Source organism: Cygnus atratus, chromosome Z (assembly GCF_013377495.2).
Source record: "Cygnus atratus isolate AKBS03 ecotype Queensland, Australia chromosome Z, CAtr_DNAZoo_HiC_assembly, whole genome shotgun sequence".
In the NCBI taxonomy this organism is placed as follows: domain Eukaryota; kingdom Metazoa; phylum Chordata; class Aves; order Anseriformes; family Anatidae; genus Cygnus; species Cygnus atratus.
In genome coordinates, this window is record NC_066396.1 from 23,233,729 (window position 1) to 23,245,696 (window position 11,968).

An 11,968-nucleotide genomic window follows, 5' to 3' on the forward strand; every position below is an offset into this window, starting at 1 on the left:
ATTTGCTCTAGTAAATTCTCTGGTTGTGACTCCCTTATTCTTGTATGAAGCCCTTGCGTGTAGTATCCAGACAGCAAGGAGAAATCAAAGGAGCCGGTGTTAGTACTAGAGAGGCCTCATCCTCAGTTAGAAGCTTTTTTGGATAAATGAGTAGTCTGTGGGAAGTTAGCATCACACGGAGCCTGGTTAGCTAGTAAGGAATGAAGAGGGAATGAGAACGGAGAGCAGCTCCAGCATTTGCTGCTGACTAGGTAAGAAAGCAGAGAGGAAATGTTCTGCTAGAAGGTAGCTGTTCAGAGCAATGAGGATAGTCACAAGCCCCAAGACCTTTTCTTGGTCATTCCTGTCAGTCTTACTGCACTATTGTGTACTTGCCTCCCACCTGAAATTGTTGCAGAGCCATCTCCCTTTACATGTATGTGGCCGCAGTAGTGCAATAAAGCGGTGGAAGCAGAGGGACTCATCTTTGCATCAGTTTTATGAGATGGGGTAATGGGCTTTCCTCCACAGCAGTGCTTGCAGAACTGATGCTCCTCTAGACCAGCAGGGCATTTCTCCAGTCTGAGCTCTTGCTTCATGATGACTGGAGGCAGGCAGGCAAAGCCATGTTCTCTGTGTCTGAACACAATTTATGGTTTCTCTTCACTGTGAAGCCTACTGATCTCTTTGTCAGAGAGAGAGAAGTGGCAGCTTAGCTCACCTGTACTCGCACAGCTCTGTCAGAGGGACTCCTCTAGTTGTTTCCATGTTGAAACCATGACTATTTTTAGTGTTTGTCCTATTTTTCTTTAGGGGTGTAAGTTTGTAAGGTGAGGTAGAGTCTTTTATTAGACCAACGGATACAGTTAACAAACAAACAAGAAAGAGTCTTTTCTAGGCTCTCGTGCATTCGGTGTGCTTGATTTATCGTGCCTCAAAATCTTCAGATTTAGATTCTGAGCCTTTTTGGGGCTTCCCCATCTCAGAAATAACTAACATTCTGGCTCCTGCACAGCTGTAATGTGTGACTTGCAGTAATAAAAGCAAAAGTCTTTAAAATTGTGGAGCAATGAAACTGTTTTTCTACCTTTAGTAAATATCCAGGTAAGTATCCAAATTATAAACTGTGGAAGCACTGTGCTTTGAGTTACAGTTTGTTGTTGTTGTTTTGCCTTTGTTGATTACATTTCTTCCTAAATCAGAATGAACTAAATTCACTAATGATACTCATCTTGTGATCTTCTCCGAGCTTCTTCCCTTAATAACTTTTAGCTATTGCTAAACTTGCTTACTGTTATTAGGTAAAAGTACTTTCTACAAGAAAATACCGGCCTTGAGAACAGGATTTCCTTATTGAAGCTGAACTGCAGAGAGTTAATCTTACTTGGCTTAATGTGGTACCTTCAGTCAGATTTATTGAACAGTGTGCAAGAGCATCAAAGAAATCTTTGAATCTGTCTATATGGGCTGGTGCTGCTTAAATGTGCAATGGGATGTTGACCTTTTCAAAGAGATAGCAGTTGGCACTGCCTTCGGTACAGTATGTGTAAGCCCCTGGGTTAACAAAGTGCATGTAGAAAAAGCCAATTCTGTAATGATGGACATGAAAGTAGGAAATACTATACATTTTATTCAGAAGTTAGTGCTGTTGAAATCTGTTTAATAACTTAGATCTGTAAGTGTATTTGGAGTGAATAAGAGATCATAAAAATGTACTTCAAAAATCTTTTCCTTCTTCTATTATGTATGACTGATTAATGCAGAAGGCTTTGTAAGACTTAAGACAGTGTTCTGAGGATTTTGTAGCTGTACAAAAGTGTGTATAAAAGTACCCCTTGAAAACAACCCTTTTCGTGTATCTGCTTCTAGTGAATATTTACAAGGTAGAGAATACTTGAATATCGGGCAACTATTTCAAAATCTAATTTGAAAGTATATTTTTGTGTGGATTAAGTGTGGTAGGTATCACAGGTGCTAAACATGAGGATGGTTTTGAAAGGTAAGTATTTTGTTCACTAGATCACTGATTAATTTTCTGTAAGTAAATGAACATCCTTTTAGTTATAACAGATAATTCACTTATGCTGGCTTTATGTTAAAGATTCTGTGTGGTCTTGGATGCAGGTTGTAGAGTCTTTGTCATAGGAGATATTCAAAACCCAACTGCATGCAGCCCTGTGCAACTTGCTCAAGTCAGCTGTCCCTGAAGCAGAGCGTTGGGCTGTATGATCTCCAGAGGTTCATGAACAATTCTGTGGTTCTCTGTAATACCATTGAGATTCTGCTGAAGATCAGTTTTTATAGATTGTTTTCATACTTTTTGGATGCTTCACTTTTCTTTTAGATTATTCTAGGAGACACCATAAATATTTGCACTTAAATTAAAAATACTGCTGATTTCTTGGTTGAAATGAGTCTGTCAGAAGTACAAATAACATATATTTCAGTCCAGATAGCTTTTGAATTACTGTTTTGTAACTCTGAACTTGGCTTTTTAAGACAAGTTTTACCAATAGCCAAGCCAACAGTTTTTTTTTATATTGTCAGTTCTGAGAACCTTTTGATACATTACACGTAGAACAGAAAAACTAAGCAGAAAATTACAGTGGTCTGCAGATGTAGGAAACTTGGATAACTGGCTTTAGTCATTTTTTATTAATGGTGTAGATGGTAAGAGTAGAGGGTATTTATTAAGTTTGCAGTGGACAAGCTGGGAAGAATGCAGGTATGCAAAAACAGTATGGCAATTCAAAATCATTTTGACAACCTGGAGAAAATACACTCAGTGAAATAAGAAGTCTCCAGCCTGTTCTATTTTAATAAAATAAAGAGCTTTTTGGATGCGAGATAGGTGGATAAGTGGCAGTTTCCAGGAGAGGGTGGGAGAGGCACAGTGGTTCCACAGTGTCGTTGTTGGAGGGGTGGAAACATGGGAAGAGAGTATGTTGTAGCACATCACACTGGAAAGCTGATGCTTTGAGATGCAAGGCACACAGCATTTTTCTACCCCACACAGAACCTGTAAGACCTTATGCTTGAATAGTACATGTAGGTTTGAGTGTTGTGTGTTAACTTGACATACTCCATGGAAAAATATTTGCCAAAATAGAGTTGTGCAAAAGAGAAGCCTGAGGGGAGGTAATAAGAATTCAAGCGTATGGAACATTTGCTGTGAGTGGGAAATTGTATTTTGTTTGTTAATAGAGTGTAAAACAAGACATAATGGGCTTAAATTGGAACAAAGGAGATTCAGTTTAGATGCCATTGAAACATTTTCTGTCCCTCTGAATGGTGAAGCAGAAGAGTGGAGTAACTAGGAGTGTTGTGAAATTGCCGTCAGCTTTTAAGAACAGGTGAGACAAACTGTTCCCTGGAGTGATATGGGTAATACAAGTATAATGGACCTCTCTGGGGGAAGGACAAGGTGATCTCTTGATTTACTTCCAGCTCTCTTTACTATATATCATTGCCTTCATGGGAGTAATTGTCAGGGGAAAAAAAGACAACAAACTTCAGCCTTTTTGGTTGTGTTTTCATTTTTTTTTGCATGTGAAAGACTGCTCCCGTTTCTCCTGCTTTCCTTGTTCAGAGCACTTGCCCAGACCTGTTTGTCTAGTGACTATCAAGAGAGAAGCAGGTGATGTATCTGCAAAAGTTGCCAGGCATACATGTGGTAGCCTTACAAAGCTGCTGGGGATAAGCATCCACAGCCATGTATATATTTGTGTGTGTATGTATATTCCTTAATAAGGAATCAATCAGCCAAAACAGAGTTTTGCAACATTCTAAGTATGTATTAGTTTCAGATTAATAGGTGCAGAGTGTTGGGAGAAGGATGAATTTTAGAATTCTGTAATTTCTTATTTATCCTTTAGCTTTTTTAAGAAGATACTCAGATAACATCATGATCTTATAAAAACTATTCAGTAAAAGATGTTTTCTGTTTTCAGTGTATTCCTGTTGATGAAAGAGTAAATACAGAAAAGTTAAGTGGCATCAGTTAGTACTGAAATATAGCTTAAATACAGACCAGATAAACAAATGGCCATTAAGAGCTCGGACTTGGCTTATCACTGGGTAACAAGGCTCTTGAATAATAATAGTGGTAATAAAATAATAATAAGAAAGTGCTTAAACCCTGCGTAATGCAGAACTCTTCAAGAAGTAGTTCTATTTTTGCCTCTAGTTTTTCTTAATTTTATTTTTTTCATATTGAAAGTGCAGTTTGAGACCATAATTGTTATTTAAGTCTGATTTCTCAGGCTTTTTACAGTTTTGGTAATAGCTTGATATCTGTTGAAAAGTATCTTTATTAGCTGAGCTATTTTTATTGCTTTCTAAATTAAGCTTATTTATTTTTCATTTTTGTAGCATGTGAAATGTGGTAGGAGGTTGTCTAAATCTCAAACAGCTACTTTAGGAGTTCTTCAGAAGAAAAAAAATGGCAAAAGATGAGATGTTATATTGTTTGAGTTTTTGATATTATGTGGAGTATTATTTTAGAGTTTCCACAGCCATGCAAAATGATGCTATCTAGAAAAGGGTGATGGGAAGACCGATAGAATGTGAGGAAGGCTGCAAATGTATTACATTAGATGGCACATCATGCTGGTTTTTTATGTCATTTGTAATAACCATCCAAATGATATTTAGACAGAGTAGAGAGCTGCTTTCAGTTTTCAGCCAGATGCTTTCAATACTTTAACTGTCTTCTGAGCTCTTTATGTTGGAGGACCACCCATCATTAATCCCACTTAAATTTGTAATTGTCTGCTCCTATGTATGAGCAGGCTATTCCATCTGCAGGGATAATTTCAGAACTAACTGTTGAAACTCAGGGTGGAGGAGTAAAAGAGAGTGAGGTTGCACAGATATTTTGCCAGACCTTGGCTGGTAAGCATTATTGATTGTTCTTGTCCGCTTGGTTTACACCCTGCAATGTTTTAGGGTCAAAATTTGTCATAGTCAATGTGTGTTCAGGAGGGGAGAGTCCTGTTTAACTAACTTAATTTCCTTTTATAACAGGGTTACCCAACTCATTGAGGAAGGGAAGCCAATTGATGTAATCTTTTTGGATTTCAGCAAAGCTTTTGATACTGTCTCTTACAGTATCCTTCTGGACAAAATGTTCAGCATACAGCATATAGACTCTTTAAATCTTTAATTTAAAAACAAATCCTTTCAGAACAGTAAGAATTACAGACCCTAAGTAGGCTCCGGCAGAATATTTTTTAAGACTACCTGGACTTTTACCTTCTGGTACTTCAGTGACACATGAATAAACAGTATTATTGTAAAGTGCTCACCACTGTCAGATTTATAGACACGGCTGTAAATGTCAATGATGTTATATCCATCATTTTGAGAATTACAGAACTTGGAGATGGAAGGGGTCACCTAGTCTCTTTCTGTGATGAGCTACCAAAGTCATCCCCCTACCCCATGAGAAAACTTATGTAGCAGTGCTATGAGCTGTTTTGTATGGCATGCAGACAACCAAGGAACTTCCAGGTTCTACCAGAGTCTAAACACCGCCCTGCAGTGACAAGCAATTTGTTTGGACGTCATGCTGAGCTGCTGTGCAAACTGAGCCCGTGAGTGCAGGTAATGGTGAGCATCTTCCATCATCCCCACTTATTTCGCCCTTCCTCAGGGAGAAAAACATAAAACAACCCCCTCCTTTTCCTCATACAGTCTGGCCAAGATGAAATATTCCTTGACATTGCAAATTGGGTGATTATTTTGAGCCTGAGCATATGAGCAAGATGTACCAGACAGGAATCTAAGAAAAAGGATTTCTTAAGCCATCTGTTATTACTTCTTTAGTTATGCTGTATCTCAAATACTTCTGAATAAAATAGGCGGTAAATAAAACAACCCAGAATAACTGACCAATTACACATCGATAGGAAAATTACTTCTTGACCCTCTCCAGCAGCTAGCTGAAGCATGAGTTTCATTTTGTATGCATTGTGTTGATCAGTCTGTTGACTTCAGACAGAAGTAACAGACTGGTAGATTCATATTTCAGAGTTCTTCTGTGACTATCTTACAAAGCATCCAGACACACTGTGTTGGAAAGAATGCAAAAAATTTCTTCAGTGCTGTTTTGCTTCTTACTGATGCCAAGAAACAGGATTGTACTAGAGTGGTTCTGCATTTTTCTTCGAAGAACCTGTTTAGTACCACAATATTACCAATGAAACAGCTGTTAGAATCTTGAATGCCTCTTGAGTTACAGTTTTGCTTTCCACCTGGTATAGAGATTTGCAGTGTCCCAGATTTGAATGTTGAATCTGATGTTAAAATTGCTTGTTCTTATCTGCTCAACTGAGAGAATTTCACAAACCTAAGTTTTGAATATAGCAGGGAAAGAAGGCGAGCATGTAAACAAGCAGAAGTACTAGAATCTGCTGCTGTGGCATCATGGTGGACTCCTGCTGTTTATTTAGCAGTGGATCCTGAAATCTTACATTTTTTGATTGATGTGAGAGAATGCAAAGTGTCACATTCTGGAGACACTGCTGTTAACTATACTATATATGGGCACGCTACATGTATCTGTATGTACCTATATATGTATACACATACATTGCTAATGCTTGGATGTTTTCTCATCGTTACAAGTTGTGTAGTACAAAACTAAACTGAGGAAAAATTGTTCCTGAGCAACAGTTCTCGGTTAGAAATCTTTCTGTCGTGCAGTCGTTGAGTGTATGCAGCTGATTTTCATAGATCAGTGCTGGCTAGTAATTGCAGCTTGAAACAAGTGCATTTCACTTAAAGACCACTTTATTGGGACAGTGATTGCAGTTCAGAACTATTAATCACAAGTGATTAGTCTGACAGGACCTCCAGGAGGATTCACAGTGACATTGTTTAGGGCCTGGGTGGTTCATCAAGAGGATGAAAATCTCTTGAAAACTCTTGAAAAACTGGCAAATATGTTTCAGCTTTTCTTTTTAAACATAAGAAAACAGAAACTTGACTTAGAAAATGTTGTCAAAAGCATTTGTTTGTCACTTAATTTGACTTTTTGAGGCAGTTGTCAGACCAGTTGTATGTTTGCCTGTCTCAAACACTTGTGGATACCAGAGCCTGTACAGTATGAAGGCTGCAGAAAACAAAGAACTAATTCCATCTCTGCCTAAGTTGTACTCATTTTTCTCCTGATGAGGAAGAAAGGACTAGAGACCATTAACTGTGATTGCCAGAATGAGGGCAGCATGATTTTTGTTTTCAAAAACATGTTTTAAAAGTTTTCTAATCTAACCATTGGAAAAATAGTCAAGATAAAAATATAGAAATTCTGAGGTGGTTTATCTCATGTTAAAATTTGAAATCTGTTAAAAAGTATTAGTAAACTCGGGCATTTTCATTGCTTTATATCTCCAAACCATGGCTTGTAGCTAAATCTCATATCATCCCAATAAGAGAGGTAGGCGTTGTCTTAAACTTGCATTTTGAGAAACTTGAATAACAGAAAAATGGGGATAAAGTGCAAGACACTTTATGCCAGTTTTATAGTTTTGGTATTCTTTAGTCCTCAATTCACTGGATTATGAGGACTATTTTTAAAGCAAGGCACATGTTCTTGTCATAATTTTGGAACAGAATTCCAATTTAAAGGGAAAAAATGGAAGCTGTACCTCTACTTGAATGTTGCTAAACAGACCATTTGCTGGAAATGCATAAACGTCAGAGCCTGGCATGCTAAGCAGATTATTAGATGATAGAAGTTCAGATGAAATGATCTTTGATTAAAAAACTGTTGTGGAAGGATGTTATCCATTGTTGTTGGTCTTTGAGAGCTGATTACTAACTCCTGAGCACCTTTGGAAAGTACTAGCAAAGTGTGCATGCAGAATCAAAGGAAACACTGACTTGCTTGTAATTTCAGTGTAATTGCTATTAAATGTTAAAAACTAATGAAAAACAGGGGCATCTGTACTATTAATGGTATTATTGTGCGTTACCTTCATTTAAGGGAAAAAGCAAGCACAGCTAACAGCTGGAGACAAAGGGGGCCTTGAAAGTGTAGAATATTAAACTGTGAACTGTGGTATGGAAGAGAAGACTTACAGGTTTGCTTTTTTTTTTAAAAACCAGATATCAGAGATAATCATTTAAGTCCTTCCTCAGATCTTGCTGATTCAGCAAAGTAACTTGTGCCATGTATTTTTATATTTCACTTTATAAATTTGGATTTCATCTATAGAATAATCCAAAAGGACACTGGGGTTTACATTTGCAAAGGAATGCAAGTCTTAAACTCCTTCTGTTCTTGACCTTGTGTGTGAGATCAGCCTTTCCAGATGAGAAATTTTATCTATGAAAACTGTGTCGATGTAGGTAAAAATTGTCAGTGTTTTCAAGTTAACCTGGATAAAAAGAACAGCTTTAATTGCAGGGGTGTGTGTTAAAAAGAACATGAACGAAACAGAGAATGATTGATAACATCAATGTAATCAATTTCTTTTTAAGAGAGTTCTTCAGGAAATTAAGGTCCTGCTTGATGTAACTATTTTTTCTCTTTCATTTTCCTGATTTTGCCACCATCTTCTGCTGCATGAAGTATTACTTATTCTTGCTTTGTGTGATACCTTGCTACCTGATAGTGCTAGAAGAATGTGATGTACAAACCTGAAATAGCTGCTGAGTTTTATTTTGTTTTTGCCCTTATGTACCAAAACCTTCTGTTGTAACTGGTATCCAGAGTGAATGTTTCTGATCTTCATCATGTTGCTAGCAGATCTGTCCTTGTGGTGGAACAAAGATACTTTTTAACAGGAAAAAGTGGAATTTCTTTTCAGTAGCCATAGTACAACAGAACGCTGAAGAGAACATCCAAGCATTTTAGCTTGTGGGTGCTGCAGATTTCAACTTGAAATCTCATAAATGAGAAATTAAACCATTTATTTTTAATTACCACAGGTACTGCATTATTTAAGGTAATTTAATCTTCACAGTAAGTAATGTTATGTTAAACTAAATGAATTCATTTTACTGGTAAAATAATAATTGTGACACCTATTTCGGGGATGATGCCAAAGATGAAGAAAAAGCTTATATCACTACTTTTGAGACTGACTTTACTCTAGCCTTTGCAAGTATAATGAATATTATTATCCTAGGAATAAACTACATTACTTTAAATAAATGAATGAGATTATCTTTTGTGGTACTCCTTTTTAACTTTTACTTGCTTTCTCAACTATGTATTGGTCAGAATGACTTATATCTAAAGAGTCTGAAATTAAGAGCGAAGAATTGTTTTGATTATATTGAAGTCAGCTTTCACTGGCTAGGCACCATCTAATTAAATTGCTATTTTTGCCCACAGATATGTGAAGTGGTGCCCACTTACTCTTGCAAAAGCTGGAAGAATGTAACTGTGGGCAGAATTTGATCTCTTATGTATTCATTATTTTGTTTTTCAGTAAATTATGATTATCCAAACTTCTGTCTGAGTAAGGCAAAATGCATAGAAGAGTTTTCAAAGTCAAGCTATAGCTCAGTCTCATCTTGGAATAATTTACCATTAATGTGATGTGAAGTGCATGCATGAATTAACTCAGCAACGGGTTTGATTTATTGTGATCTCAAAATAGCCCTTACATGCAGTTGCTTTTCTTTAAGCTGCTGTGTTCAGTTACTGGTCCAACTCATTCTCCTGTCATTTGGTTTGTTGGCAGTGTTGTCCTCCCGCAAGTAAAATGTATCTATTGCCTAATGGTAATTTTTCACACTAAAGCACTGTTTTATGACCAATATTCCTTTGCTTGTTTTCCCTGAAAAACTGAACTTACCTCTTCAGTTCACCCCAGTGTTAAAGTTGGCCTTATGGGAGTAACTTCCAAAAATTTGTACTCCACTTTTGAAGGAAGCTGTACCTCCTCAGTGTTCCTTTTGTTGTTTTCTATATGGAAATAATTGTGGTACTGTCCTGATTCAGTGGAGCTGGCTCTCCTACCAGGGGTTTTAAGATGTCTCCTGCTCTGTTTTCAGTGAAGAATAACAGTTTTATACAAGAAAAATCAGGTACTTTCATGTTACAGGTTATGTATATATACATACACAGATGTGGGCTTAAGTTGCCTAAAGGGCAGTGTACGCAAAGTTAAGCACTTTGAATGTTATATAAGACTTATATAAATGTGCGTGTGCACAGTCACAATTTACCAGTCCAAATTTTCTATTCTTGTTTAGTAATCCACCAGAGTACTGCATCAAGTTTGATAATGTGTTTTAAAAATGGGAACTCTGCTGTGCTCTAAGTAGAGTTTAAAGGTCGTGTTTTGAAAGTCCCAAATAGAGGTAGATGCCTAACTGATCTAAATGCCCTTGAAAATCTGTGTATTTAATCATCACAATCTTTGGTCTTGAAATAACCCCTTAAATCTAGTCCTTTTTTTTTTTTTTTTTTTTCCTCTGGGATTATTTGTAGGATGCTTGCTAGGGCCTGAGTTTGGCATATCAGAATCCAGATGTTTTAGAAATTCAAATGCGTAATTCTGTATTTTTTTTCAATATCCTGTAAATGAAGACTCAGGGTAATATATTACTTAAAGTGCTTTCTAATGGAAATATGAAGAGGAAAGAAGAAGAGTTTAATGGTCATTTTCTCCTCTGGTCTTGAAAGAGTTTCCATAGCTAGATTTCCCTCAGTTTCTGAAAACCATGGTTCTGTTCTTGTGAACTTGCTAATTTCTTCCAAAAAAGAGCCATGGACCCAAAAAGCAGCAGTTTTACTTGGTTCGGCATTTTGCCAATCTGCAGAGTACTTCTATGCCCAGAGCAGGGCCAGAGCTCTCAAAGGGTGGAAGAAAGCAAATCACACGATTACTGTTACTGTGATGTGCAAGAGGTACAAATTAGAGCTGCACAGGAAAGCTATGCGGGTGAAGTAAAATATACTGGCTCTTAGATTACTAAAAATAAGTACTTGCACAGTGCCTTTGCTTTTCTTATAGAGCTTTTATATATATAAATTTATATATAACCATACATATTTATTTCCTTCTAAGTGAGATTAAAAAAAAAAAAAAGAAAAGACCTGAAATCAATATACTTTTCTGCAATTTCTAGGTTTGGCTCTCACCCTTACTAACAATTTTAGGTAATTTTCCTTTAAAATCCCAGTACAATCATGACAGAACAGAATTTGAACTTTTCCTTTTGTCTTAGCCTCAGCATGACAATAATTTGTTTGTTCCTCAAATCGCTTAGTAATAATTCCCCATGTTAAAGTGGAAGGGCATATTTTTCATTCAGCAATTTGCTGTTTTATTACTGCAGAAACTGCCTGTCTGTTTACTGAGGAAAGGGATAATGTGACTTAAACAAGATGGCTAAATCCTATTCGATAGGATCAGAGGGGGTGGTGAATGTTTGACATTTGCAGATTTGCAGAGAGAAACTGTCTTAAGCATGCAGGGCTTCTTCACGCTGTTGGTTGGTGCAACGAGGGGGACTTCTCCTTCCTCTGAGGTGCAAAGCCTGTGCCAGCGAGGCAGCTGCCTTTGCAGAAATCAGGAATGAATTGCTTGACGTGCAGAACTGACGGCTCCCTTCGCTTGACAAGACCAGTGCAGCGTGTGCTGCCGTTAACCTGAAAGAGGCAGCTGACAGCGCGTCGTGACAGCTCGAGGTGGAAGGACCCAAAGTTGCGGTGCTCCCCCCGCCCCCAAGAGATCGTTAGTCCATTCCTTTATAGTGGTTCGTTTTGGCTCTCTGTCATCGCCAGAATGCTGCCAGGGAATGCATGTCATGGTTACAATAGAGTCTGGTAACATACCACAGCAATGAAAGCCCAGCGGGAGAGGCTACAAATTCCAGGGCTGACCTTGGAGTAAGTATTGTCTGTCTTTAATATATTAATGGTTTCTGCATGATAACTGGCTTTCGTGCGAACAGGAGCTGTTTAACATATGTTTATGCCGACAGTCTCGGAGCACTGCAGCTTTAGGTTGAAGGAACACATTTTAAA

General features: G+C 37.5%; 1 protein-coding gene across 5 annotated transcripts in view; it reads left to right on the forward strand.

Moving 5' to 3' along the window:
• The window catches only part of MAST4 (microtubule associated serine/threonine kinase family member 4), a 196,303-nt gene that overhangs the window by 57,137 nt on the left and 127,198 nt on the right, over window positions 1–11,968 (forward strand). Inside the window, exon 1 of one of the 5 annotated variants that reach the window (XM_035553480.2) lies at window positions 11,601–11,830. The exons of the other annotated variants lie outside the window; for them this stretch is intronic. Within the exon in view, the coding sequence (XP_035409373.1) occupies window positions 11,784–11,830 (47 nt within the window). The 5' untranslated portion in view covers window positions 11,601–11,783. Of the gene's footprint in view, window positions 1–11,600; window positions 11,831–11,968 lie in introns of those variants that run through there. 5 annotated transcript variants of the gene reach the window in all.